This window comes from Delphinapterus leucas, chromosome 10 (genome assembly GCF_059928025.1).
Source record: "Delphinapterus leucas isolate spDelLeu-1000000601 "Yukka" chromosome 10, BTC_Dleu_Yukka2, whole genome shotgun sequence".
In the NCBI taxonomy this organism is placed as follows: domain Eukaryota; kingdom Metazoa; phylum Chordata; class Mammalia; order Artiodactyla; family Monodontidae; genus Delphinapterus; species Delphinapterus leucas.
In genome coordinates, this window is record NC_143138.1 from 61,725,544 (window position 1) to 61,752,085 (window position 26,542).

At 51.9% G+C, this 26,542-nt stretch overlaps 1 protein-coding gene across 2 annotated transcripts in view; it reads right to left on the bottom strand.

The window, feature by feature from the left end:
• Positions 1-26,542, bottom strand: part of TTC21A (tetratricopeptide repeat domain 21A) — a 33,361-nt gene that overhangs the window by 5,721 nt on the left and 1,098 nt on the right. The window contains exons 2-22 of one of the 2 annotated variants that reach the window (XM_089919155.1): positions 25,559-25,688; positions 24,705-24,815; positions 23,876-24,042; positions 22,407-22,529; positions 20,374-20,531; positions 17,367-17,451; positions 15,378-15,476; positions 14,225-14,417; positions 10,547-10,644; positions 10,164-10,388; positions 9,386-9,551; positions 7,328-7,485; positions 6,904-7,119; positions 5,851-6,089; positions 4,988-5,060; positions 4,779-4,889; positions 4,316-4,454; positions 4,028-4,131; positions 2,633-2,821; positions 1,354-1,464; positions 595-676 (exon numbers count right to left, since the gene is read on the bottom strand). In XM_089919155.1, the coding sequence (XP_089775281.1) occupies positions 595-676; positions 1,354-1,464; positions 2,633-2,821; positions 4,028-4,131; positions 4,316-4,454; positions 4,779-4,889; positions 4,988-5,060; positions 5,851-6,089; positions 6,904-7,119; positions 7,328-7,485; positions 9,386-9,551; positions 10,164-10,388; positions 10,547-10,644; positions 14,225-14,417; positions 15,378-15,476; positions 17,367-17,451; positions 20,374-20,531; positions 22,407-22,529; positions 23,876-24,042; positions 24,705-24,815; positions 25,559-25,688 (2,977 nt within the window). The remainder of the gene's footprint in view (positions 1-594; positions 677-1,353; positions 1,465-2,632; positions 2,822-4,027; positions 4,132-4,315; positions 4,455-4,778; positions 4,890-4,987; positions 5,061-5,850; positions 6,090-6,903; positions 7,120-7,327; positions 7,486-9,385; positions 9,552-10,163; positions 10,389-10,546; positions 10,645-14,224; positions 14,418-15,377; positions 15,477-17,366; positions 17,452-20,373; positions 20,532-22,406; positions 22,530-23,875; positions 24,043-24,704; positions 24,816-25,558; positions 25,689-26,542) is intronic. The other variant, XM_089919154.1, reaches the window with a different exon arrangement.

Genomic DNA, 26,542 nt, shown 5'->3' on the forward strand with positions numbered 1-26,542 from the left:
TACAGATGAGGAGACTGAGACACAAAGAAGTTAAGTAATCTGCCAAAGGTTACAAAGCTCGTAAACAGAGGACCAGGATTCAGACCTAGACAGTCTGGCTCCAGGACCCGAACTCCTAATGGCTGTGATTGCTGGGTGACTCTGGTGTGGGCCTGGCTGGGGCTCTACCCTGAGCCTCGTGTCTGGCCCCTTCCCCAGCAAGAAGCAGTGGTTTTATGTTGCAGTGAGTGGGAATGGAGCTACACGTCAGGGGAGAATTTCTAGCTACCTCTAGGTGGCTGTGACCTCAAAAGGGGACTTATGTTGAGCCCCAGTGTCTGTGATTTGGGGATAGACAGGCTGTCTTGGGTCCAGTGCCAAGCACTGCCCTGCCTGAGACCAGGAACTGGCCCCCTGGACTCGGGAAGGGCCAGCACGTTCCACTGGGCCTTTATCAGTTTCCTGCCTCTCTGGGAACAATCAGAGAGGAGGGGGCTTCCTCTGCCCAGTCCGGAAGGAGGGGAGAGGGCCCACCCTTCTGGGGGGAGAGCAGCCCTCGCTTGGTGGGAACCGACACAGGCAGTCTCAGTAGGTAGGCTCGATGCAGGCAGTTACCTGGCGCTTTCTCCAGGACTTGGTGGTAGAGGTTGATGGCAGCTTCGTATTTCTGTTTTCTAAACATCAGGTCAGCCATCATCTATCAGAAAACACGCGATGCTGGGACAGCAGCTTGCATGGGCATGGCGGGGAGGCTGTCGTGGGAACGGGGTGGGTAAGGAGGGAAGTTGGGGGGGATTTCCGAGGTAGCCTCTCTGGGCTCTGGGAGAAGCTGCCACGGGAGAAGCCGAGAAGGCGAGGCAGCCTGGGGTGGGGGAGCGGGGGGCAAGGATGGAAGTAGGAAGGAAAGGCTGGAGGTAGACATGCGAGGAGCTAGGCCCTCCACCCCCATCTGAGAACTACCAGCTCCAGGCAGCGAGGTGGAATGGGGGCTCCCCACCTCTGCTGGGGCGGCCCTGAAGGTGGTCTGGGTGACAGGGTGGAGAGCGGCAGGACTGGGGATGGCTCTTCCCACACACTTCCCGAAGCCGCAGGAACCTGTCCCACCCCTGCCTTCAACAGTTGGGTGTGGTTTCCCCCGGAGTGAATCAGCCTCACCACCTCCCCTCAGATTGGACCCGGGAGGTCGCTGCTGCCCCCTGCTGCCAGCCCGCCCCTCCCATCCAAAGGGCAGCGGGTCCAGTGCTGAGTCCTGCTGCCCGACAGCCCCTCAGGGCCGGGTCAGCTGGGCACCTGGGGTTACGGGGTTAGGAAGCAGCCCGCATGCGGTCGCAGGGACCCTGGGGAAGGCAGGGAAGAGGGCCCGGAGCCTCCTACCACGGAGGCTGTCTCATGGTTCTTCTCGGTCTGCAGGAGGATGGCGCAGTGCTGCTCGCACAAGTCCAGGTGGCCCTGCAGCCCGTAGAGCCGTGCCAGTTCCAGCACCACCTGGACAAGACCAGATACAATAACTAACCAGTGCACATCATGGGAAAGCTCAGGGACCGATGCCTCGTTCTCTCACACCGAAGTTCTATCAGCCCTTCCTTCAAAATATGTCTCTGATCCCCTGGGATGGTGTCTCTGGCTTCCCCTTCTCCCACCCAATACTCTAGTCACACCGTGCCTTTTACTAACTAACCGCTGAGAGTTGGGGCCTGGTTTACGCATACTCATCCTTCAGCTTCAGCTCCAACCTAATCTCCTCTGGGAAGCCCTCTGTGCCCCAGACACCGGGGCAGGTACCCCTCTTCTGAGCTCCCGCGGTGTACTGAGCCCCATGCGGGTATCACATGGTATGAGAACTGCATGTGTACTTGTCTGTACCCCATGCCTGAGGGCAGTCTATGGGCAGAGACCGTGTCTTGCCCCACTGCATCTCCAGGGCCTAGCTCAGTACCTGGCTTGCACATATTGGGAATCTGTTAAATGAGAGCATATTAAATAAATGAATGGGTCTGTCACTAGGCTCTTCATCTACCCTCCGCCTGTGAACTCCAGCCACCATTCCCTATCTGAAGCCACACCTCTCACAAGACTTTAAACCTCCTTGGAAGCTTAGCCTGGGCTTCATGCCCAAAGAGCCCCCAGCAGCCACACTCTCATTGTCTCTCCATCTGCAAGGGGGACCTGAAAAGGGCAGACTTGCAGCACCTTTCAGCAACACCTTCCCTGCCCCACCCTCCACAAGTGGCTGTCCAAAGGGAGGCTTCCAGGGGACTTCCCTGGTGGTCCAGTGGTTAAGGCTCCGTGCTCCCAAAGCAGGGAGCCCGGGTTCGATCCCTGGTCAGGGAACTAGATCCCGCATGCATGACGCAACTAAGAACCTGCATGTGGCAACTAAGACCTGGTGCAGCCAAATAAAATAAATAAATATTAACAAACAAACAAAAAAAACAAAGCGAGGCTTCCAGTCTTGCTCCGAGGGCTGTGGTGGGTGAGGGCCCTGGGGTCAGCTGGAGCAGGCCCCCCCGGCACCAGGGGTCTGTGCCCCTTGCAGGGAGACACAGAGAAGGAACTGGCCTCCGTCCCTAGTCAGGGAGCTCTGCGAGGCTTCGCGGCCCAAGAGAAGGAAGAGGGTCTCGCTCTTGAGGACCCACCTTATTTCAATCCCCACCTTATTGTCAATGGGTGAGTAGGAGAGGGCATCTTTGTAAGACTGCACTGCCTTGGCATACTCCTTCTCTGCCAGGTAGTACTCCCCAAAGTGGATGCAGATGGAGGCTGCCAGTTGCTTCTGGGAGGGGATCATTTCTGGTTGCTCCAGGGGAACACGCTTCAGGATCCGAGACTGGAGGTCCATGGCCTTGGGAAAGCAGTAAACTCTGCATCAGAAACCCAGAGCCTGATGTGCCAGATCTCACGCCAATTCACAGCAAATCCCCAAGCTCTCAACTCAGGGCCAGCTGTCTTAGCAAGGGCATCTCAAGTGCCCTTGAGCAAATCTGGGTCGCTCTGGACAGGCAGGGCCACTGGCTGAGTACCCAGGAGGTGAACTGGCACTGCCTCTGGGGCAGGAGCAGAAGCAAAGGCACTCAAACAAAACACTCTATTGTACTTGACTTGTTTACCTGTTTCCATCACACCTTGGTACTCACTGTGTCTAATTTGCTTCAGCTGTCCTACAGGCTAGGACAAGCACACCGTAGGTATTCAACGCAGGCTGTGTTTTGATGGGTGCATTTGTTCTGAATACTGCCCTGCTGGGAACTTGAGGCGGCCCCCACAAATGTCCATGACATACAGTGATCAAGTGAGTTAACCAGAGAGCATTGGGGCAAGAGGAAATGAGGATGCCAGGGTTAAGTTTCGGGAAGTGGGCACAGATCAGCCCCGGGTTCCCTAAGGGCCAGACTGAGGAATGGAAATCCAGAGGGGAACAAGGGGATAAGTCACCTCAAGCAGTCCGAGATGTTCTACAACCACAGAATACACCCCAGGGGCAAGTGCCAGGCCATACCCTCGGGTAGAAAGAGTGAAGGAGTGGAAAGAATGGCCAGGAGTCTCCCAGCAGGAGACTTTGGGCTGGGACAAGCCAAACCTGGTTCAAATCTCAGCTCTACCACTTACTAGCAGTATGACTTTGGGTACATTTCTTAAACTCTTTGAGTCTTATCTGTTAAATAGGAATGTCACAGTGCTTAGCTCAAAGGGCTACTGTGAGAATTAAATAAGAAAGCAAAAAGCCTAGTACAGAACTCAGCACAGAGCATTCAATGCATGGGAGCCTGCTGGCATTATCTATTATTATCACCACAAGCATCCTAGAGGACAAAGGCACTGTCTTATGCCCTGCATTCTCCAGTCCAGCCCAGGCGGGCTTAGAGCACTTCCGTGCACAATCAATAAGAGAGCAAGGCTGGGGGGATAAATGCAAGGTGGAGGTCGGAGGTGTAACCTAGATCCTCTTTTGAGGACCAGGCCTGGAGCCTTCCAGACCCGCAGTCCTATCCTATCTTCAGCTCCCATCAGGAAATGGCAGATAAAGAGCTTGAGTCTACTTGTCAATTACCTTGTTCAAAGTGTCCATCACATCTTCTTTCTTATGGCTCTTGTAAACCTTTGCCAGCAAAAGCAAGCACTTGACATCATTCATCAAGGATGGGATGTCTTTGACTGCAAAATGGAAACTCAAAGTAGTGTTTTCTGGCCCCTGGGAAGCGGGGCATGGGGGAGGACGGAGGCTGGGTTCAGAGCCCCAACCAGTGCCCGTCCCCTGCCCCATTCTGCAGGAGAAGAGGGTGCGGGCCAGGGGCAGTCTGTCTGCTCGAAGGCTAGGGGAGTGAGGATGCTGACTCACCAAAGTCATGATCCAGTGCCTGCTTCAAAACTTTTTCTGCTTTGTTGAACTTCTTTAACTTCAGGAGCAGTTCAGCCAGATCGCAGCACAGAAAGTCCTGTCCGCTAATCTTCTGGGCAGCCTCATAATAATTAATCGCCTTAGTGCACACAGGAAATATTGGCATCAAGTCTGGTTTTACTCGCGAGCACCTCACAGCGTGTGCACACCGCCCCACTCCCCGCCGCAGCCACCGCGCCTGTGTGCCCCTCCAGATCACAGAAGCCTCAGGTGCAAAGGCCTCCCTCCTGGCTCAGGGCCCGAGCCTTAGCCTCGGCAGGTGGTGGGGAGTTGCTGAGTCCTCCCCTTGGCACCCCGTTCAGCGGGCTCTCCCCTCCCACCCCGCCTCCCACCCATGCACCCTCCTCCATCTTCCCTGCTGGGCCGGCCCTCCCCACCCCTTCCCACCCCAGCCCAGCCTGACCTTGGTGTACTGGTGAGTCTTCACATAAGCTTGCCCAATCCTGCTGATCAGGGATGCGTCGTGTGGGTTCTTTCTGTAGGCCTCGTCGTAGACCTCGAGGGCCTTCTCGGGCTGGTGGGGAAAGGGTCCGCAGTCTCTCTCTTCCCTCTCACTGGAGAAGTAAGTTTTTTTGGGGGGGCACTTGGTGAGGTCATGAGACCTTCACTCACCTCCTGAATGTTCATGAAAGCATCACCCAGTAGCAGGCTGGTGTGAGGGCCAGGCAGATGTTCACAGAGCTCCCTGCAAAAGTAACCAAAACCTTAGCTCAGCCCTGTGCATCCTTCCTATTCCTGAATCCATCTCCTCTTCTTTCCCACTCATTCTGGCTGACATTCTTTCATTTACTCATTCATTCATCGCTCAATACTTATTGGCTCAGATGAGGCATGGTGCTAGCTCCCTTAGTTCAGCCTCTCCTCATCTGTCATCTGGACCACAGCCGGCACTTCCACCCACTCCTCTGGCCTCCACTCCTAAACCCCCAGGCCCCTCTTCATGAGGCAGCCTGTTCTTTCTAAACCTCCAGTGTGACTATGTCACCCCACTGCTTATTGGTTTCCCACTGCTCTTGGCATCACCTCCCCTTCCTCCTGAATTGCCTAGATAGAGTTTTGCCTGAGGAAGGGGACCAGGGCAGTACCCTTGAAGTCCCAATGTCAAATCGTAGAGACAGTAACTTGGGGCTTCCAATCCCTGCTCTCCATCCTCCTTCACTCACGTTGGTACATCTAAGTCACTGAACATTTCCTCAAGGACAGGCAGAGCCAGGGGCTGGGGCAGAAAAATGATTCCCACCAGGATGTGACCCATAACGGGGGGCAAGCAGGGCTCAGGGCAGATTCACCCCTGTATCCTCACAAGTCAGCCGCAAGCTGGTCTGACTGACCTAACCCATGGGAAATTCCCTACTTCCATCAAACACACTCTGAGGACACATTCTGAAGACCCAGGGTGAAGAAGACAATCTGGAGAAAACACTCCCTGAGATGCCACTGGGGCTGGGGCTGTCAGTGCACTGCCCAGGGCTCACCGGTAGCACCCGATGTAGAGGTGGACGTCCTTGCGGGTCTGCAGGTAGATGCTGGCCATCTTCTCCTTGGCCTCCGTGTAGCAGGGCTGCTTGGGTGTGATGTTCCTCAGAATGCTCAGTGCCAGGTCTACATTCCCCTTGCTCAGGGCCAAATCCACGTTGGCAATGGTGATGCGGATCTCCTCCGGCGTGCCACTGAACTCGTTGATGGTGTCCTGCATGACCTTAGTGGCCTCATGCTAAGACATGGGAACCCAACAGACCCTCCATTTGCTGTCACCCACCACTCCTGGAAGCCAAGGAGAGGATGGCCCACCTCCACCTCAGAGCAGCAGGAAGGAGAGAGAGCCCCTCGGCATCCAGGGCCACTGTTCCTGGAGGGCAGGGCCAGCTGAGGGGCACGAAACCCCTGACTGTAAGAACTTGTTCCCGAGCACCTCAAAGTCTGTTGGTGATTCCTTCCTATGGGAGACCTATGGACGCCTCTCCTTGTACCTTCCTGCTTTCAGTCAAAGATATTTTAACGTTATGGTATTGGGCACATAAAGGTCTATTTGAATTATATCTTCATTGTATATGTACCCTTGATTATTCTAACAAAGTTACTCTCTTTGCCCATTTTAGTGCTTCCTGCCTTTGCCCAGCCAGACCTTCCAAGGTCCCAGGGCTGCCTCATACAGTTGAGCAGGTTGTACACTGCAAAACTTCAAGGGGATGTAACTGGCATCTACTGGAGCTGTACATTGCCCAACCTGCACAACCACCTGTGGTGGCCCTGGTGGGCCTGTGTGCTCCACCTCCCAGATCCTTATAGGGACAGTGATGTAGGCAGATGACAGATCATGCAGGACTCAGTAGGGTTTGGAGTTTATCTTGAGGGCAATGGGAGCCACTGAAGCCTTTTAGGTAAGGGAGAGGGATGCTCCCAAATGAATAAAGGCTCAAATAAAGCACCAGGAGACATCAGCCAGAATCAAAGAGCCTTGTTCCCAGGCCTACCCTGGACCTCCAGCATGCCCCAGAACCAAGGGGAGAGAGAAGCACATTTCTTACCAGCTCCCCATTCATCCGGAGGGCATCTGCCAATTCCAGTAAGATGGATACCCGCTCGCTGGGCCGCACAGAGGGCCCATGGAACTTCTTGCTTTCTTCCATCTTCAGAATTGGTAATTTTATGATCATCTTCAGTGCCTTTATGGCTTCTGGGTAGTCTCCAGACTTGTTGAGGGCCCTGGCCCTGATGAAGTGGTAGAGGGGGTGGTCTCGGACCTAGAGGAGCATAAGCAAAGTGTGGGGCTCCAGCTTCCAGAGGGGAGAAGGCCACAGGAGCCCACTGAGCCTGCTCCTGCCTTTGGGCCAGCAGAAGGGGCTGAGGGATGCAGGCAGCTCCTGAGGCTACTCTCCTGAACCAAGTGGGGGCTGATGCTAGCTGGGCTGTGGGATGCTGAGCAGGTGACAGGGCATAGGGGACCCCCACCTGGAAGTTGTAGCTGACGCCCAGCTCCAGGCAGTGGGAGCACATGGCAAAGTTGCCCTGAGCCAGGTAGATCTGAGACATGAGGAGGTAGGCGTCCACGGAGGTGGGGTCCAGCTCCAGGCAACGCTGCAGGGTGCTCTGGGCATTCTCTAACTCTCCTAGAAATAATAAACAAATGTCTACATCCAGGGATCCTTGGGACTCTCAGGACCCATTATGTAAAGGCAGAAGGAATTTTACACGTCCTGTTACCCAGAAACACCCAATAGGGCATTTTACCCAGTTCTGTTCTGCTTGACTCAGAGGTTTCTTCCTAAAATTAGAACTACAGTTTTTGCCTTGACCCAGACAAAAGCCAGGAAATTCAAGCCTTGGTGTGACACCTCCCTTCTCTCTGTACCCTCAGGGAGATGGCTAAGTTACTTCACTGCTCCCTCTGGAAGCTCAGGGGAACACTGAACTCTCGATTCCCACACCTAAGAGCAGAACAAAATCTAATAATAACAGCAATCATAATAGCCACAACTTAAGAAGCACCTGCTCTGCACCAACATAGGCAGAGCACTTTAGAAAGGCTGGTTTAATGTCTGCCCAGCCCTGCAAGGTTGGTATTATGATGCAGGACTGAAACTTCAGTGATATAAGTCACTCAGCTTGGAAGGGACAAAGTCAGTATTTAAATCCAGGCCTATCGGCTCCTGAGGCTGAGCTCTGAATGCCTTGGCACGTTGAGGCTAAGAGGCCTCCCTGCAGCCAGGCTGGCCCTAAGCAGGTGGCAGTGGCAGCCCAGGAATGGGGTACAGTGAGCTGGTGGGACAGCCCTCCTCCCTCTGCAGCCAGGTCCCTCAACAGCTCCTGCTTGGGGTCCATCACCAGCTGGTGGGGAACACCTGCTTCTGAGTCCCAAACTCCCTGCTCCTTCCCTTGTGCTGCAGAAATGTGAAGATGTCACCATGACAACCTAAGCAGCTGGAGACCTTGCTTTGTCCCTAAAGGTGCTGGCAGCTGCCAGCACCACTGTGTGTATGTCGGGATGGGGGCGGTTTCTGCCCTCCCCTTGTACCCAGGAGACCTTCAAGAAGTGGGCAAACCTGGCAGCCGGATGAACACTAGGAGGGCCGAGGATGAAGACCAGGGAGCTCTGGACAGAGTGTAACCCACACAATGCAGAGCCAGAGGACACAGGCACGCCACGGCATTCTGGAGCCTTTGGCAGACGGGGGTGAAAGGCTGAAGGGAGCAAGGACTTCGGAGAGGACAACAGGCCCCCACGGAGGGTTCTCCCCCTTTCCCTCTCCCTCTAGAATCTCGGCCTTGAGATGGGACAGGATGGACGGGGACTGTTCTGGCTGCTGGAGGCTCTGAAAGTCTAATGGTACAGGGTCTACCCTCCTCACAAGGCCTTCCTGGCCACCTTTTAAAAACTGCAACCCTGGCACCCCCGCACGCCCTCCCCGGCTTTCATTTTCTCCATTGCACAATCGTGCCGTAACAACAATACTACATTTACTGTCCAAGTCCCCTCACTAGAACACAAACTCCATGGTGGAATTTTTGCCTGTTTTGAGTACTGCTGTCCCCCAGGATCAGAGCAGTACCAGCATGTAATCAAGTTCAGTGACTATTACCTGGCACAGATCAAGTAAACCAGGGGTCCCCAACCCCTGGGCCATGGACGCGGCCTGTTAGGAGCCAGGCCGCACAGCAGGAGGTGAGCGGCGGGCCAGCGAGCAAAGCATCCTCAGCCGCTCCCCATCGCTCGCGGTACCGCCTGAACCATCACCCCCGACACACCCCGCTTCTTCGTGGAAGAAAAATTGTCTTCCACGAAACTGGTCCCTAGTGCCAAAAGGGTTGGGGACTGCTGAAGTAAGCTATCAGCAAAAGGGCGGGTTGGAGAGACCCCTGCTGGTGAGGAGTCAGGAAGGTGTCTGGGGGTTAGAGGCTGGAAGGAGTGGGCCCGCCTCCTGAGGGTCTGTGTGTGTGGACTACCCCAGGCCGGGAGCCTGCGGACACTCACCCAGGGGCCCCGCCGGCCATGAGGACCCACAGGCTCACCTGAGAGATACTTGACCTGGGCCATCAAATACAGTGGGTCGATCAGGGCTGGTGCTGCCTTGACTACAGGATTCAAGATCACAGAGACTTGTTTAAGAAGAGGAGACACAATCTGGCCTGGCGACCGGGGCTGTAGGAACACGGGGGTCTGGCTGTGCGGTTTGCCCTATTCCAACGGAGACTCCTGGAGTGCTCAGAAAACACTCTCGCAGTGTTTTACTTTTTTCCACATGTATATACCATCCACTCTGTACCACCTAGTGCAAGAGCATCAGCTCCCGAGAATGGGGACTTCATTTTGTTCACTGTTTCATCCCCCCTACCTAGCACGGCATCTGGCACATGGTAGTGCCTTCAATAAATATTTGTGGAATGACATTACAAGGCACTGGGGGGATATTAAGGCGTATGAGATATGATCCTTGCCCACAAGGAATCTTGACTGTCTGGGAAAGCCAGACAAACAAGAAAAGACCAACATACTTCTTAAAAGACGTCTGGCAAAAAGGGAGCCCAGTTCTTCTCTAGGATAAATGCAGACACAGGGGCCAGTGCCCTGCTCCTCCAAGTGCGGTAGCTGGACCAGCAGCATCGGCATCACCTGGGAGATGCAGGGCTTGTGCCCCACTCCCTGGCTGACTGGTGCGCTGCACGTGCAAGTGTGAAAAGCGCTGGGCTCCCCAACTGCCAGAGGCTCAAGCACCCTGGTGACTTGCCAGGTAGGTCCTGCCTCCGTCCAGACCTGTCCTCAGGACCAACCCCGCTCCCACCCTGCCGCCATGAAGATGCACTCTCCTCTAACCTGCTTGGGGCAGAAGACCAAGTACTCCTTGGCGATGCAGACCAAGAAGAGGGGGTCAAGCCTTTCAAAGTACTCGGTGCTCAGGGGGAGGGCCTGCGTGCTGGAGAAGTGCAGCTCAGCCGCTTCCTTCAGCAGTGCCGCGGCCTCCTGCTCTCCCTTGTGCTTCTTGGAAGCCAGGAGGGCTTGGAGGAAAACCAGCACCTGTGGGAGGCAGGCCCAGGTCTTGGAAGCAACACCCTCTGCGCAGAGTTGCCAGAAGCCCGGGCTGTCTTGGGTGCTTTACTGGAAACTGGGGGTGGGAGGAAGGCGGGGCGGGGGGCACGATCCTGGAGCAACCCCAGCGCCCAGAGAGCTCTGACCTCGGACTTCCCAAGGGACTGCTGCACCTCCTTCAGGAATTCCAGCTGATGCTCAGCCTCTTCCAGGTAGCCGTCTAAGATCTGGCACCAGATGACCCCTGGGATGGGGCAAAACTAGGATGAGCAGCCAGCTCTGCAGCAGAGCCAGCAGTCCAGCAGTCCAGAGGCAGGGACGGGAGAGTGGATGGCAGGGGCCCTTTCCGACATCTTCACAAACTTAGAGTGGCACATACTCATGGTAAAGAATTCATATCATAAGGCAAGGAAAACATCCCTAGCTCATGTTCTGGCTGTGTCTCTCTCTAGAAAGAACCGACATGAACAGTTTGGGGTATATGCCTCCAAACATCTTTTGAAGCATTTATATGTTATTAGCGTATACCATGTTTTCCCATCAGTTCATACAAATCTACCCCATTCCCTTTAATCATGACATAATATTCCACTGTGGATGTAACCGTTTATTTAACTACTGCCCTACTGAAGGACTCCTCATTTCACATTTAGTTTGTTTTCAGTGTTTAAATATTACAGTGCCATGGTCTACATTTGTGTGTGTTCTAATTCCTGAAGTAGAGCTGATGGGTCAAAGGGCACGCATATCTAAAACATTGATAGATAAGGCCAACTTGTCCTCCAAGGATATCTGAATTAACATTCCTGCCAAGAATTTGAAAGTGTTCTTTCTTTCCTCACAACCTCACAAACATGCTTCACTCTTTACCAGGTTAAAGAGTGAACAGTAATTCATTTTAATTCACATATAAAAAATTTTTTTAGGGAGAATGAACATCTTTTTATATATTTAATGGTCTTTTCTATTGTGAATTTCCTCCTGATAGCTTTTGCCTGTTTTTCTTTGGATGGACTTCTCTCTCTATATATATATATATTTTTTTCTCTTTATATATTTATATTCTCTTTATATATAGTCTTTGTTACATTTTCCATTAGTTTGCCTTTTACCTTTTAACTATTTTATTGTGCCTTTTGCCATCCATTAGTTTTAAGTTTTTACGTAGTCAAATTGGTCAAATATTTTCCTTTGCAGCTTCTGAGTTTGTGGTTAGGCTTAGCATCCCCCAGGAAACCCAAGCCCAATTTAATTTTTATGTTTAAATACCTAACTCATCTGGAATTTATTTTTGAGGACAGTGTGAGATGGGTATTTACCTTTATTTTTTTCATAATGGAGAGTCAGGTGTCCAATCACAAGTTATTGAAACTCTATGGGTTTGAAATGTCATTTATATCATAAGACCTGTTTCTATCCCATTTATCTATTTGTTTATTCCAGTGTTGGGCTCAAACTGACTTAACTACTTTTTTTAAAAAAAGCATTTAATATTTATTTATTGCTACGTTGGGTCTTCCACTACTTTTTTTTAAAAAAGCATTTAGTATTTATTTATTGCTATGTTGGGTCTTCATTGCTGTGCGTGGGCTTTCTCTAATTGCGGTGAGCAGGGGCTACTCTTTGTTGCAGTGCACGGGCTTCTCATTGTGGTGGCTTCTCTTGTTGTGGAGCATGGGCTGTAGGTGCACAGGCTTCAGTAGTTACAGCATGCGGGCTCAGCAGTTGTGGAACTTGGGCCCTAGAGCGCGCGGGTTTCAGTAGCTGTGGCGCATGGGCTTAGTAGTTATGGCTCGCAGACTCTAGAGTGCAGGCTCAGTAGTTGTGGTGCTCGGGCTTTGTTGCTCTGCGGCATGAGGGATCTTCCTGGACCAGGGCTCAAACCTGTGTCCCCTGTATTGGCAGGCGGATTCTTAACCACTGCACCACCAAGGAAGTCCAGACTTAACTACTCTTGTTTTGAGACATGTTTTGATATTGGGAGGACAAATCCCTTCTCTTCCTACTATTCTTCTTTTACAAGATAGTCCTTGGCCATTTTGGTGCAATTATTTCTGTCTTCCTAATTACCAACTTGGTTTTCAATTATATCCATCCCACTATTTGGCTCATCTATGGAATTTTTTACTTTGCAATAATCATATGTTAAATTTTCAGCAACTCTTTTTTGTTCTCTGTATTTTTTCCTAGTAGCATGTTCTTTACTTACTGACATAATACCCTCTAGAGCCAGCCAACATGGGAGGGGTTTGGGGGATAAAGCCTTTTCTGTATCTGGCCTTAACTTTGCTCCTCAGATGGGCACTGCTTTGCATGTTCCACCTGGTCCCTTTTTCAAACTTCTAGTAGATTTATAAATGGACAAGAGTGATGAGTATTAGCATCTGGGGCAGATTTCCCAAATTGTTAGGGTCACTGATTTTCCCAGACGGGCCAGATAAGATGGATGAATCCAGGACACACAAGAGTGGGCTCGGCCTGGGCTGGAGTGTATGGACTTCCCTTTTGGCTGATCGGCTGGGGATCTCCCTTGAATGAGGAAGTGGGGAAGGACTCAGCCTGTTGGAGGAACATTTCGGGGGATTTGCCTATGTGCCGGGCATCCAAGTCTTTTGGTCCTTCATGTCCCTGATGGTGGTGGGATGTCATGGGGGGGGGCTCTGTTTTGCTCCCTCCTACCCCACCACCTGGTAAGACCCTCCCTGATCCCATTCTCTGGCTCTCAATAACCCTCCTGTTATCTCAATGACTACCCTATGGCATGTTTTGCTCCCAGCCTCTGGGGACCCTGAGCTTATGTTTTTAAAATTTTCTTTTTCCTGGAGCCCTTTGGGGAAAGCTGATCTACTCATTTCTTTAGCTGCCTCAACCCATGTTGGCTTATGGGTTTCTAGACCTGCTTGGAGTTTCCATTTGTTGGATGCAATCTGCTTTATATCTTCTAAAAATGAGAAGTCCTTCAAAGTTCCTGGTCCACCTAAGGCACCTTTCCCTGTTTCTGGGGCTGCTACAGGGACTCATTATCTTTTTAAAAGGTCACCCATGACTTTTGTGGGATTTGAGGAGGGAGGAAGAGGCGATGACGGATGAGTCAGCCTGACGTATTGAACCAGAAATCAAGACCAGTCACTTGGATTGCTTTTTTGATTGTGCCGCACAGATGAGGAGCCTGGAGTGTAGACAGAAGTGACTTGCCTACAACTCCTCAGAGCCAGGGCAAGAAGCCAGCCTGTCTGGAGCACTGGTCATGAGGCTGCCCCCACTAAGATCAAACACTGCTGCTTAAGGATTCACCAGATACCACCGATTTGAGGGCTTTGTGTAAAAATGAAAATCGGGCTCCGGAAAATTCATTTGACATTTAGATAAAGCCGGAGGGAAGCACTGGGACAGACAGGGAAGTAAAACTCTCAAAACTGCTCACTCTGGTGGCCTTTCAGCTCAGTGGCCTGAAGAGGGAGGGTCTACAGAGGTGAGGCTAGAGGCTTTGGGGAGGGGTGCTCTGGCAGTAGAACCTTCTCCCACACTGGCCTGGTGAGGCCTGAGAGGAGGCAGGGCTGACTGAGCGTAATGGGCTGGGCATGGCTATTGGAGGTCGGCTGTAGATCAGAATGGCTTTGATCACTTTCGAGAATTCCTGTTCCTCTTACATCTATACTTGTAGATTCGTGGACAGGCACCCCATCATACAACGCAGCCCCAAACTCACACACACCCTGGGGAGAATGCTTCCCAGCCCACTCTCTTCTGGACCCACGGCGGCCACCCTGCTTGGCTCCCAGCCCCCGCCCTACCACCCCTCGCCCTGCCCCGCCTGCACAGACCAGTCAAGGCAGCCATGCTGCTCTCGTCCAATTTCATGGCCTCCGAGTACCACAGAGATGCCTCCTTCACTTGGTCCTGCAGGATAAAGAGGTAGCCCAGCTCTGTGGCCACGTGGGTGTAGGAGGATGTGGCCATGAAGGTTCGCTCGAGGAAGCTACACACCAGCTGCAGAATCGCCTGGTGCCTCCCAGACTGCAAGGCACAGACACGGGAATGGGGAAATCAGTCAGGCCAGCCTGTCTGAGCACGGCCGTGTCACTCTGGTGGGATTAGGGGGTGCTCAGGAGAGCCAAAGAGGTACCCTGTGTCCAGGCAGCTGGGTCTGGGTAGCTGTCCACCTCCCAAAGAACCCCCCGCTGGCCACATCTGTGGAACCCGCCTCCAGCCGCAGGCCCTCTGAGGGACCCAGCCCCTGTCTGGCCACAGTCATTGGTCCAACGAGTCACCAGGAGGTTTTTCACAAATTGAAGTTGCATGAGAGAAACTCTTTGTGTCCCACTGATGGAAAGTGGCTCTGAAGGCTGCGAGCAGCCACTTTCCCTGCCACACGTGGAGAATGAGGCAGAGAGAATCAGACATAGTTGTGGAGGACAAGAGGGTATCCCAGTGGCATTCGACTCCCCAGAGCTGCCCCTGTTCTTATGGCAATTCCTTCTAGGAAATCTGGCTCTGGGGCTCAAGGGTCTGACACAGACAGATTGTTTGGCAGCCTGGTCTGTTTGCACCTTGCCTGGCATCAGAGAGGCCTAGGCAGGCCAGCCTCACCAGGTCTCTTCCACAGAAAGGATATGGGAGTCCGGTGCTCCAGCACCCTGAGGTTAGAGCTGGGCGTTGCTCTGCTGTACCACAGCTGTGCCACTGCTCTCTTTCCCCAAACAGGGCGCCTCCCTCTCTGAAAGCACTTCTAGACCTCACCTCCATGATCTTCATAGCATCTTTGAAGGACATGTAGGTGCAGGCTACAGAGCCCACAATTCAGTGATTGGCTGGAGGCAGGCAGTGGCCCCGGGGTCTGGGCCACCAGCCTGAGAGGCCAAGTTTAAGCCAGAGAGGGGAGGGGCAGGGTCCTCAGGGAGCTTCCAGGGAGCACAGGTCTCCCCTGGGGAACATAACAAGAAGCACTCATTCAGAAACCAGGGAGCACCTTCTTACCAGTCTGCCCACCACAAGAATTTTTTTAAGATGCAGGCTTGGATTTTGGGGCTCTCTTGTTTCCAGCGCCTTAATCAGATTTCTAACACGCTCGGCAGCCTACAAGAACAAAACACAATGTCAAAGGCAGTATATAAAAGGGGAGTCGGGCAGAGGTTCTCAACTGTGGCTGCCCATGAACACCAGCTGGGAGATCTTAAAAACACCCAGGCCCCCAAGCCAGCCCCAGAGATTCAGAGTTAATTGGCCTTGGGCGGGCCCAGGCTTCAGTATTACTTCGGAGCCTCATTGGCGGAGCTTTCAGGAACATTGTTCATCCCAGAGCTGGCACTGCCGCTTTGTTCATGAATCTGTGAAAAGCAGCTGCCCTTTGGGACACCCCCAGGCAGGGCCAGGAGCCACCTGTCATGGTGCCCACATCACAGCCCACCAGGCTGGCAGCAAACCACCTGGGCTGGCCCAGGAGCAAATGGTCAGGGCAGGTCCCTGGCCCCAAACCCCTGCTCCATTTTGACGTGAGTCACCACATTGGCTCTTCTCTGTCATTCCAGTGAATGCTCCCAACGACCCTGTAAGTCAGTGTAACTATAGATACCCGAATTTTTCAGTCCAGCAGATAAAGGGTCAGAAAGGTTAGGTCATTTTCTCAAGGCTACCCAGCCAACGAGGTGGCTGACTGACTCCAAAGCCTGTGTTCTTTCCAATGGACTCTTCTGCCCACTCTCTTATGTGGGAGTAGGGAGTTTTTAGTCCCCAGCTGCAAAGAAGTGCCAGAAGAGAAGCCCGGGGTAGGGTGGATCTTTTCTGCAAAACAAGAACTGGGCAGCCTGAGCTGGGGCGAGGGGCAGATCCCAGAGTTTGAGGTGGGAATGAAGGAGAAGAATTAAATGCTAATTGCCCTTGCGCCTAACCTTCAGGCCAGGCCTTAGGAAGGCCTGCCCAGGACTCTGGGGTCTCAGGGAGCGGAGGACATGCCTGTTCTCTTGTTCTGACCCAGGGACAGTGGTAGAGCCCTTTTTGAGGGTTCCTCCCAAATACGAACGGTGCCCTCCACCTCACCTCACCCCACAAAATCCGTAATTTCAGAGCTGGCCAGATGGAACCAGAAACTTCCTCTTCCCACCATGACCCCTTACAGCCTCTTGATTTGTCACACTCCCTGCAGAGGCAATGTCTTTATTCAGAAGGCAGGGTTTTAGCTGAATACACAAACTCTTTTTGAAAATAAGAAGCTGTCTGGGCATGGAGGTTTTCATTAAGAATTCTAGGTGCTTCTGATTGGATGTGAGGGCTCTTTGGGGTTTCTTTGGAAAACTACAAGGCTTAGGAGCAAGTCTGGGGCCAGGTACTGCCTGGTACTGTCAATACCTGAGCAATTCCAACCATTCCCTAAAAAAAGGCATTTCCTGAAATATGAAACACAACTGTGGGGAATTCCCTCGTGGTTCAGTGGTTAGTACTCAGCACTTTCACTGCCGTGGGCCTGGGTTCTATCCCTGGTCATGAAACTAAGATCCTGCAAGTCGTGTGGTGTGGCAAAAAAACAAACAAGAAAACCCCAAACAAACAAAACCCCCACAACCATGACTTCTATCAGGTAACATGGAGCAAATTATTGTAGTACACCGGGCACTGTTCCCAGTTGTCCCACCTGTCATCTTAGTCCTTATAACAAGCTCACGGAGTGGGTGGAATTATCTCCATTTTACAGATGAGCATCCTGGGGCTCATTCAGGTGGAGACACCTGCCCAGGGTCACACAGGGAACATGTGGCAGAACCAGAGTTAGCCTCACTGCTGGCCTTTGGAACTGTGTGGCTCAAAGACCAGACCAGAGCAGACCTCCCTGGCAGGGAGTATGGAGGAGGGGGCAGGGAGCTGAGACCCAGGGAGCCCCCTCCAATGCCTTGGGGGTGGAGGTGCTGTGAGGGGTCCCTCCTTGGCTGTGTTGGTTTCAAGGCGTAACTTCTGAGTCTTGAAAGAACTTACTGTGGTTATGTTTCCTTCTCTTGCAAGCTCATGCACAGCTAGAATTTGGCAGGCATCAATATTGCTTTCATCTTTTTCTAGGATTCTGAAATAGGAAGAGGAGCCACGTGAATTGAGAATGTTCAGAGGCAAGGCTAGGAAGGTGTGGCGGCAACTTCTGATTGTCTCCTAACATCCATTCTCCCCTTCTCCTTTTAATAATAGAACCCCCAAACTGTTGGGGCACGGGGCTACCGCAAAAGACTACATTTCCCAGCCCCCCTTTGCAGCTCAGGAGTGACCATGTGATTAATTTCTGCCCAATAGGATGCAAGCGGAAGTGCCCAGGATATATCCAGTGGTGCCCCTACAGCATGCCTTCCATTTCTTCTCTTTCCTCCTTCCTGCTGGTTGGAATGTGGACCATGTGAGCAACATCTTAGGAACAGGACAGCAATGAGAGAGAAGGGGCCTGGGACCCTACAGAGTTAAGCTGTCATCCTAGCCCTGGCCCACCACCCAAACTTTTCCCTGAGAGAGGAATAACATCTTATGTTATTTAAGTCACATATTTGGGGGTGTCTTTGTGACAGAAGCCCATTATGTCCCAAATAGCACAGGTATGACCGTGGTGCCAAGGTCCGGGGGGGCCAGAGAGGTGCTTGGGGGGCAGTCTGCAGCTGTAAGATGGAAAGGAACCTTGGTTTCCATCATATGTCCTTGGGAAGATGCAGCTCCTGATCATATTGTGGAGTTTTCTATATTCTGTTTCTTTTCTTTTCTTTTCTTTTTTGGCCACACCGAGTGGCATGCAGGATCTTAGTTCCCCAGTCAGGGATTGAACCCATGCCCCCTGCACTGGGAGCATGGAGTCTTAAACACTGGACCGCCAGGGAAGTCCCAATATTCTATTTCTTTACAGGAAATTTCATATTTTTCAGCCTGCTCAGGGAATGGCCCTTCTGCTTAATTGACGGTTACTCTAAATGACATAGAAAATTCCAACACGATTGGGCACAGTCAACAGTCGAAGACTTCTAAGCATTTATGATGAAGTTGAAGGCACTGTGAACCTCATAATTTGGAAATGAAAAAATACTTTTAAAAGATGTATGGACTAAAAAAGAATCAGAACGAATGTTAGAAAATTCTTAGAAACAAAAGATACTGAAGATACTACTGAAGTATCCAAATGTGTAGATACTGTTAAATGGTACCTCTAGGGACATTCATAGACTTAAATGCTTATCTTCTAAAAGAAGATTGAGAATGGCCAGGCATCCAACTCAAGAGTCAGACAATAACAACAGAGTAACTCCACAGGAGGTAGTTGGCAGAAAATAATAAAGAGCAGAAATTAATAAATTAGGAAACAAAGATAATAGCATCAACAAAACTCAAAGCTGGTTCTTTAAATGAAAGAGACAAATTATTTTAGTATCAGTGGAGAAAAATAAGAGAGAAGGAAAAAATAAACAATTTTAGGGCTGAAAAGAGAAACACACCTACAGAGAGCAGAGATTTAAAGAGCAATGGGGATATGTATAACTGACTCACTTTGTTATAAAGCAGAAACTAACACACCATTGTAAGGCAATTATACTCCAATAAAGATGTAAAAAAAAAAAAAAAATAAGCAATGCGGGAGGGGCTTCCCTGGCAGTCCAGTGGTTAGGACGCCGCGCTTCCATTGCAGGGGGCGTGGTTTTGATCCCTGGTTAGGGAACTAAGATCCTGCATGCCCTGTGGTGTGGCCAGAAAAAAAAAAAAATTAAAGAGCAATGGGGGAACTCTATGAGCTGGGAAACCCTCCATGAGGGAAGGTGTCGGGTGTTGGACTCAACCCACTGGCACCAAACACCATCTCCCTGCAAGTGGATGCGGCAGGGCCTGGGCAGGGAGGCCGCATACACTCAAGGTTGAGGCCTTCAGCCAGGTGTTTCCAGGTATCCTGTGGGCCCAAGGCAGAGCCTCCAAAGCAAGCTCTTGACCCAGCTCCTGCCAAGGACACCGGCCAGGTGTCAACTGTGAGAGAGGGCTGCTGAGGACCTGCCCAGGACTGGCACAGGCTGGAATCACTTTCAGTTTCCTACCAGCGCCTCTTTCTGAGACTCAAATTCCAGCTATCATCAGAGGAGTTATCATCCCTCCACAGGGAAGGAAGAGGTATGTTTGTGTTTTGTTTTATTTTTCCCACACACAACTTAGTAAAAACTTGTAGTGGTGACTCATGGTCACTCAGAAAAAAACGTAGTCCACTAACTCTTTTTAGGAAGAAAATTGGTACTGTACGTTTTAGGATTACTGTGATAAAAATAGTTAAAGCGTTAGAGGTTAAAGAGATAAGCTTCAGTTATCTAGAAAATTCCATTCTACAAAACCCTCCATCAAACATCCCTCCCCTGAAGCCATCTTTATCTCTATTCACAGTGAAAGTGCTTCAGGATCACCCTATACTTGGCGTCTGGCTTCCACAGACCACATAACTCCTGAACCCTAGGCTGTCTTCCGGATGCACTCAGCTTGCTACTAAAGTCTTCTCTCAGGCAACAATGACCTTTGTCCCCTGAAGTTTTTATTAACGCATATCACACCCACAGTTTTTAAAAGTAACTAATACAATAGTCCCTTTCTCCCTTTACTCTCCCCTCCCCACCACTCCTCAGAGACAACTGCTCTTTACCCTGTAACTCTTGTTGCTTTGGGTTTCTTTGGTAGTTCCCTCCATCTCTCTCCTAAACACTATGCTTAGACCTCTTGACAGGCCTATTTCTTGATTCCACTGCAGGTCTCTGCTGTCGGCTTCCTGCTATGACAGGTAAGTGTCTAGTGCACGTCCATCCTCCCTCTCCTCCCCCACCCCCAATGTCATAATGTCACTATTCATAACTCCTGTTGACAATACTGACTTTTGTGTCTTACTCCATCAAGTACACAGCAGCTCCCATCTCGCCTCTGTGTAAGATGGGAACGATTAGCCCCCTTGGCTAGCAAAGGAAGGAAATGGCAGGTTGGCCCCGCTCCTCACCTGTGTCCCGTTTCTACCGTCTGCTCCCAGTCCTGCCGAGCCAAGAACAGCCGCATCTTTAGGACCAAGGCCGGCAGGAAACTGCCCCAGGCGACGGTGATCTGGTTCACCACCTCCAGGGCCCCCGAGTAGTTCTGCAGCATCATGAAGTACGTTGCCTGTCGAAAGCCAAAGAAAAGAGTCCCACTGGTGCCCATGAAGGATGGAGGGGTGTCAGGGTCCCCACCAGGACAGGAGCAGAGCCTGACATGTGGGCAGGATCCATCACTCAGAGTGACAAGTCAGGGTCCACAGCCGTCTTGGGTTTCTTGAGAGACAAGGCAGGGGCTCCAGGAGATGGCTGAGCCCTGAGCAGGCCTGGGACAGAGCAAGGTCATGGGAGGGCCCCCCCGCCTCCCCACCCCCCACCCCCAGCAGAGAAGCTGGAGTTGCTGGGCACCTTCCAATTCCACATATGGCCCATCATTTCCCATTCACTTTCCTAAAATTCACCACTGAAAACTGCTCACTGGGCCAGTGCAGCAACTCGGAGTCGGTTAGGGTTTGCAGGTAACCCTCCCCTCCCCACGGCAAGCCTGCGGTGCTTTTTCCGCTCTCAAGGCACACTGGGCTGGGGTCATGGCCTCTGCAGGCAGCCAGCCACCAGGCTCTCCTGGGTGAGTCATGACACAGATGCCTGAGGGGCAGAGGGCAATGCTCCCAAAAGGCTTGAAATTGGACTCCGAAAGGACGGCTTCAGTTTACAGTAACCCTCCATTAAGAGACTTATTAAAAACAAGAGGAGGATTATTCTAAATAAAGATATATGCATAAACGTGTTCACTGTAGAACTCTTTCTAAGTGTATAACTAGAAACAATCTCAATATCCAAACAATAGGAGGCGGGGTCGGCAAATTACATTAGGCCCACACAACAGGGGCCTGGCTTTACGCAGACATTCAGAATGACACGTGCTTATGATGTAACCTTACATGAAGAAAAAGAGACCAAACGGTAAGATGCCCTATGATTACAACTATATGAACTACCCATACTATCTCCCACCCCATGGTGGGTGCTGTGCGTGACCTCCTTCAGGAAAAGGGGAGTTGGCCGCTGACAGCTCTCGGGGGAGTCTCCCTCCTGGGATCACCCGTGGCTGCAGGGAGCTGCCTGGTACCAGGTCACACACCTCCGCGAGGGGTAGGTCACACACCTCCGCGAGGGGCAGGTCACACAGTCAGCATCTTGTCAGTGAGGGAGTCAGTGAAGGGCCATCCCAGCTCCATAATTCCAAGCAGAGCCGGCTGAGGCCTTCACTGGAGCTGCTTCACAGCCCAAGTTCTCCCTCCTGCTTCTTTCACTTTCTCCACAAGTGTTGGTCGCAAGGGCATAACCTGCTAAACCTCCTGTGAGATAACCTCATGGCCTCTGCTCCCCAGAAAACCACCGAAGGCACACCCCGAACCAATGCGTAGAAGAAAGACTCGGAGACATGGCCCTAAAATGTTAACATGGGTTGTTCGGGGGTGGTAGGGCTAAGGATGCCATTTTAAATCACCTTTTGACCTTCTTAGACTTCTGGTTTTTTAATGAGTAAGTATTCATTTTGTAAGAAAGGATATACAAACAGAAGAGGATAAGAGGATGGTTTTTCCATCATAGATTGATTCAACGAGGGCCACATCAGAAAAAGGAAACAATTTAAATTAAGGTCAGAAAATACAAAACACATATCTCCCTTCTCTTATGGCCAACTAAGTGAATTTAACAGGTTAGATGAGAAAGTGTGAAAGAAAGATGCATAGAAAAGGGGCAGTGGGTGAAAACAAAAGGCAAAGAGACAAAGCCTGCCAGAGCTGAGGGAGCCTAGCCTCCAAGAAGACCCCACACAGGCAACGGAAGCTCAGGACTGGGCAGGTAGCAGGGAGGACTGGAGCAGGCCCGGGGCTGTTCTGAGTCCCTGATGCTCTCCAGACCTTTGTTCCTCATCCACCAGCTGGGGGGTCTAGAGACTGAGGTCTCTGGGTGGGGACATTCTTGCCCCTCCTACCTTTCCCATCAGCCCCAGAACATCTTTGTTGTCCTGAATGCCATGCTCGAGGTACTTGATGGATTTCTTCACAGTGTGGGGTTTGTCTGAGCTGAGGTCCACCCAGCCTCTGAGCACGTAGCCCTGGCATAAGAACAAGGGGAAAGATGAAGTGCTTGGTCCTGTATCGCCTCCATCCAGACTGCCTCTCCTGCCCACATCCCGCCCTTTGTCATTCCACTCCCTGAGGCCCTGCCGGGCACCACTGCTCCCAGATCCCAGGCGAGCCCTGCTCTCTCCCTACAGGCCTTCATACCTCTTGTTCCTTCGTCTGGAATGCCCTTCCCAGTACGCGCCCCCCAAACCAAGTCCCTTCATCTGATTAACCACCACCAGTCTTTAAAACTCAGCCGAGGAGGCCCCTCCTGTAGGAGGCTTTCCTTGACCTTCCTGGCTGGGTTGGGGCCCTCCCTATGACCCCCATGGTTCTCTTGCCCCTTATGGAGGCACTACCACCTGTCTTGTCATTGCGTGTTTATTTTACACTGGGGTCAGGGCGCCAGGGTAGGGCCACTCCAGCTCTCTCCACTTCTTAGACCAGCACAGGGCCCAGCCTGCATGGGAAGCCGGGAATGCCCTCTGAGCGGGCAAGTGGCCATACTGAGCTCATGGGCCTTGGTGGCTCCCCTTCAGCCTTCATCCCGCCTCGCCTGGCAGGTGCCACAGGCCAGGCCCAGGAGGCAAGGTTACAGGGGTGCTTGGAAGACCCTGCCCTTAAGCATCTCTCACAGCCTAGAGCAGGTTTCTCAATTCTCTTCCATTACTGCCCTCCTAAGGAGACTTTTTAGTCATTTCTCCCCTAATCATTCCCTCCCCCTCCAAGAAATTTTAATATCACAGATATACCATTTATGTACTGTGTTTATATCTGTGTTTTATATACAAACAGTGAGGTTTTTTTCACCCCCTCCTCCAAGAACCAATTTTCACCCCCTTGGGGGGCTGGGGGTGATATATACCCTGCTGAGATGCATGGCTTAGACTGAGGCTTCTAATTCTACCATGAGTACAATTCTACAGCACATGACATCCACTGCATATGAGATCTTCTGTGTGAGCCACCACTGACACCTAGCAGATCACTGCAAGGAAGGAATACAGGCCCGGTGTAGTCAGCTCATCTAGTTTTTCAAAAGAACCAAGAAATCTGGACTTTTAGGTAAAAATCTTCTGATTTCTAAATGTCAGCAAACTAATTCAAGATTTTAAAAATATATAGTGCAGGCCATAAAACCTATCTACAATCGGACTCTATGGACAAAGGCCAGTGTGTAGTTGTCTAAACCCTGAGCCAGCATGGGTCTCGTTGGTGTCTGGGTGTGGCCCTCCCCCAGCCCCAGGGCCCTCCATGGGAGTAAGGGCCACGCTTTAGCATGTGTTTGGACACTGCTTTCTTCGGCTGTTGCCCCCAAAATGCCCAGGGCTGGTACCTCTCTGGAGCTGCTGGAGACCTTCAACGTGCGGTCAATGTATTCCTTGGCCTTGTCATGGCGGCCCATGAGCCACAGGAAGAGGCCGGCATAGTACAGGGCAGTCCCGCTGGCTGTCTTGCGGATTTCCTTCAGGCTGCTCTCAAGTTCCTGAATCGCGTCTTGGTCTGGGATCCGAGAGAGAGGAGGAAGGGGACAAGTTATGATGGGGAGGTCTGTCTGGCCCTGCCTCTCCACGCTCTGGGCCTCCCTCAACACACGGAGCCGACTACACGACAGCCCAGGGCCTGGGAACCAGGAACACTGGCCCGTGTGATGCCACAGGAGCTGCCCAGCCCTGGAACTGGGTTTGCTAAGATTTATCTTTTCTCCTCTGTGCCCAGCAGTTTGCTGGGCAGACAGATCAAACCTGAACCCCCCACCTCAGGCCCACAATCCGTTCCGGGTGAGGAAATTGTAGTTTGTACGTGGTTTCTTAGAATCTCTTCCTGACTCTAGAGAGGTGCAGATGAGGGGCAGAATTTTTTATTTTGGCTTGGTTTTTCTCGACAAGATCTTGGCAAGGGAAACCAGGGTGTCTCCCCAGCTCTTGGGATGTGGAAGGAGGACCCCTCCCACTGTCATGCTTTCTGCCTGCGGCTCCCACTCAGTTGGGCCTGGGCATGGGGTCTTCTTTGAGGTCTCCATGGGGAGGGGAGGGGACCCACTCCTCACAGCACCTGCAGTCTCGGGCGCACACACCTCCTGCAGCCCAAGAGGGGCTATATCTCTGGAGTGGGGCTCTCTCTTCCCCACTGGGCCAGGCCTGGCTGAGCATGGCTGCACTCACCGGTGGTTTCACAGCACTTGTGAGCATAAATGAGAGCCATGACGGAGCACAGGGACACATCTGGGTGATTCTGGATGCTCTCTAGGCTGCTGATGGCATCCTGGATGCGCTCTGTGAAGACAGCCCAAGTGGTTATTCTCTGGGGCTCCATGCTCAGAGGGCAGGAGGCTCCATGGCAGACACAGGGCTGACCCAAGGCTTGGTACCACCTGACCCAAGACTTGGACTAACTGGTCCAAAAGGTCACTAGTGGCCCAAGTTCCCCGAAGACTGAAGCTTCCTGAAAGGGCTGCTGGCGCCATGGTCCAGGAGTATGCACAAGGATTCCTGTAAGTTGGTTCTGAAGAAGGACCTCTGTGCATTCCCAGCTAGCTGCTCAGCTATATTTATCCTTCCATGTCCACTGACATTGGCCATGGGCAGCTCAGCTGGCCCCCCGCCCAGGACGACCTTCTAAATGTCAGTGAGTCGCACCTCCATGGGCCCCACTTCTCTCCCTGCTCCTGTCCCACACCTGCCTGTGGCCACACCTACCACTTCCTCCTTTTTCTGCACTACTGGCTCTCAGTTTCCAAGCCTGGGATTGGTTCAACAATCTTGCAGTCATCTTTCCCCCAACTCATTTTACAGATAGGGAGACTGAGGTGCAGAGCAGGGGTAGTGAGGTCTCTGAGGTCTCAAAAGTCAACTAGATATGGGTTACATTCTGTGGATTAACCTGGGAATCTAGCTACTGAGTGTAAGACTTTTTCCATGGGAACATGATTGGGGTAGAAGTAGGCATCCAGGTGGAGCCAGCACATTAGTGCTGGGCTAGTGCCTGAGGTCAGAAGGCAACACTGACGAGTCCCTACCTTCCCTGAGGACTCCATAGGCTTTAAAGAACTGTAGCACTGGGTCATTGCTGAATTTTTCCAGGCCCACGGCCGCGGCCTGCTGCACATGGTGGAAGTACTTTTCTTGGCTGTAATAAATGATCCCAGCCTACGAGGAGGAAGACACAGTTGCAATAGTCCCAGCCCCTTTTCTGTCTGTTCTGACCTGCTCCCTCCCCTAGTCCCTTCTCCTCTTCCAATTCTGTAAAGAGAAGAGAAAGAATATTCAGACCTCATCCCATTCCTCCCCAGCCCCAGGAACAGCTCCATACAGTTTTCTTGGGAAGGAGTTTGGAGATGTTTGTTTTGGAATTAACCACAGATTCTGGTTCAAATGTGATGGGAGTTCAACTCAGGTTTTGCCTCAGGAAGGGAATAAGAGGGAAGAAAGTGAACCGATAATAAGAATCATGACGCCAGTACTTAGAGGTACAAGTTATTGTGGGCTAACCACCTGTGGGGAAGTGTACCAAGGGCTTTACGCCCATCATCTATGCATTATCCTCTCCATATCCTTCACAGTTAAGGAAGCCGAAGCCCATGGAGGCTGTGGCTTGACAAAGGTCACATAGTAAGAGGCGCTGAGATTTCAAAGTGAAGTCTCACTTCCCCTAAGGTTTGTGGGTGCCGGGGTTGGGGACAGATGTGGTTGGATTGTGAACAGCCTTGTGGGCCATATGAAAGAGCCCAGACACCATCCTGAGGGTAACAGGAAGCAGCTGGAATGGTTTTAAGCGTTGAGCACGGGGGTGGGGGGGGTGGGGATGTACTCAGGTGTGTGTTTTTGCAAACACTCTGGTGTGTGTGTGTTGGGGTGGTCGTGGATGTTGGTGGCGGTGGTGGTGGAGGCGGTGGTGGTGGGGGACTGCTGGTGAAGAAAGCCGAAGCAGAGAAACCAGTTGGGAAGGGGACTGTTGCAGGTGCCCAGAGGGGAGATGGTGGTGATCCTGGACTAGGAGATAA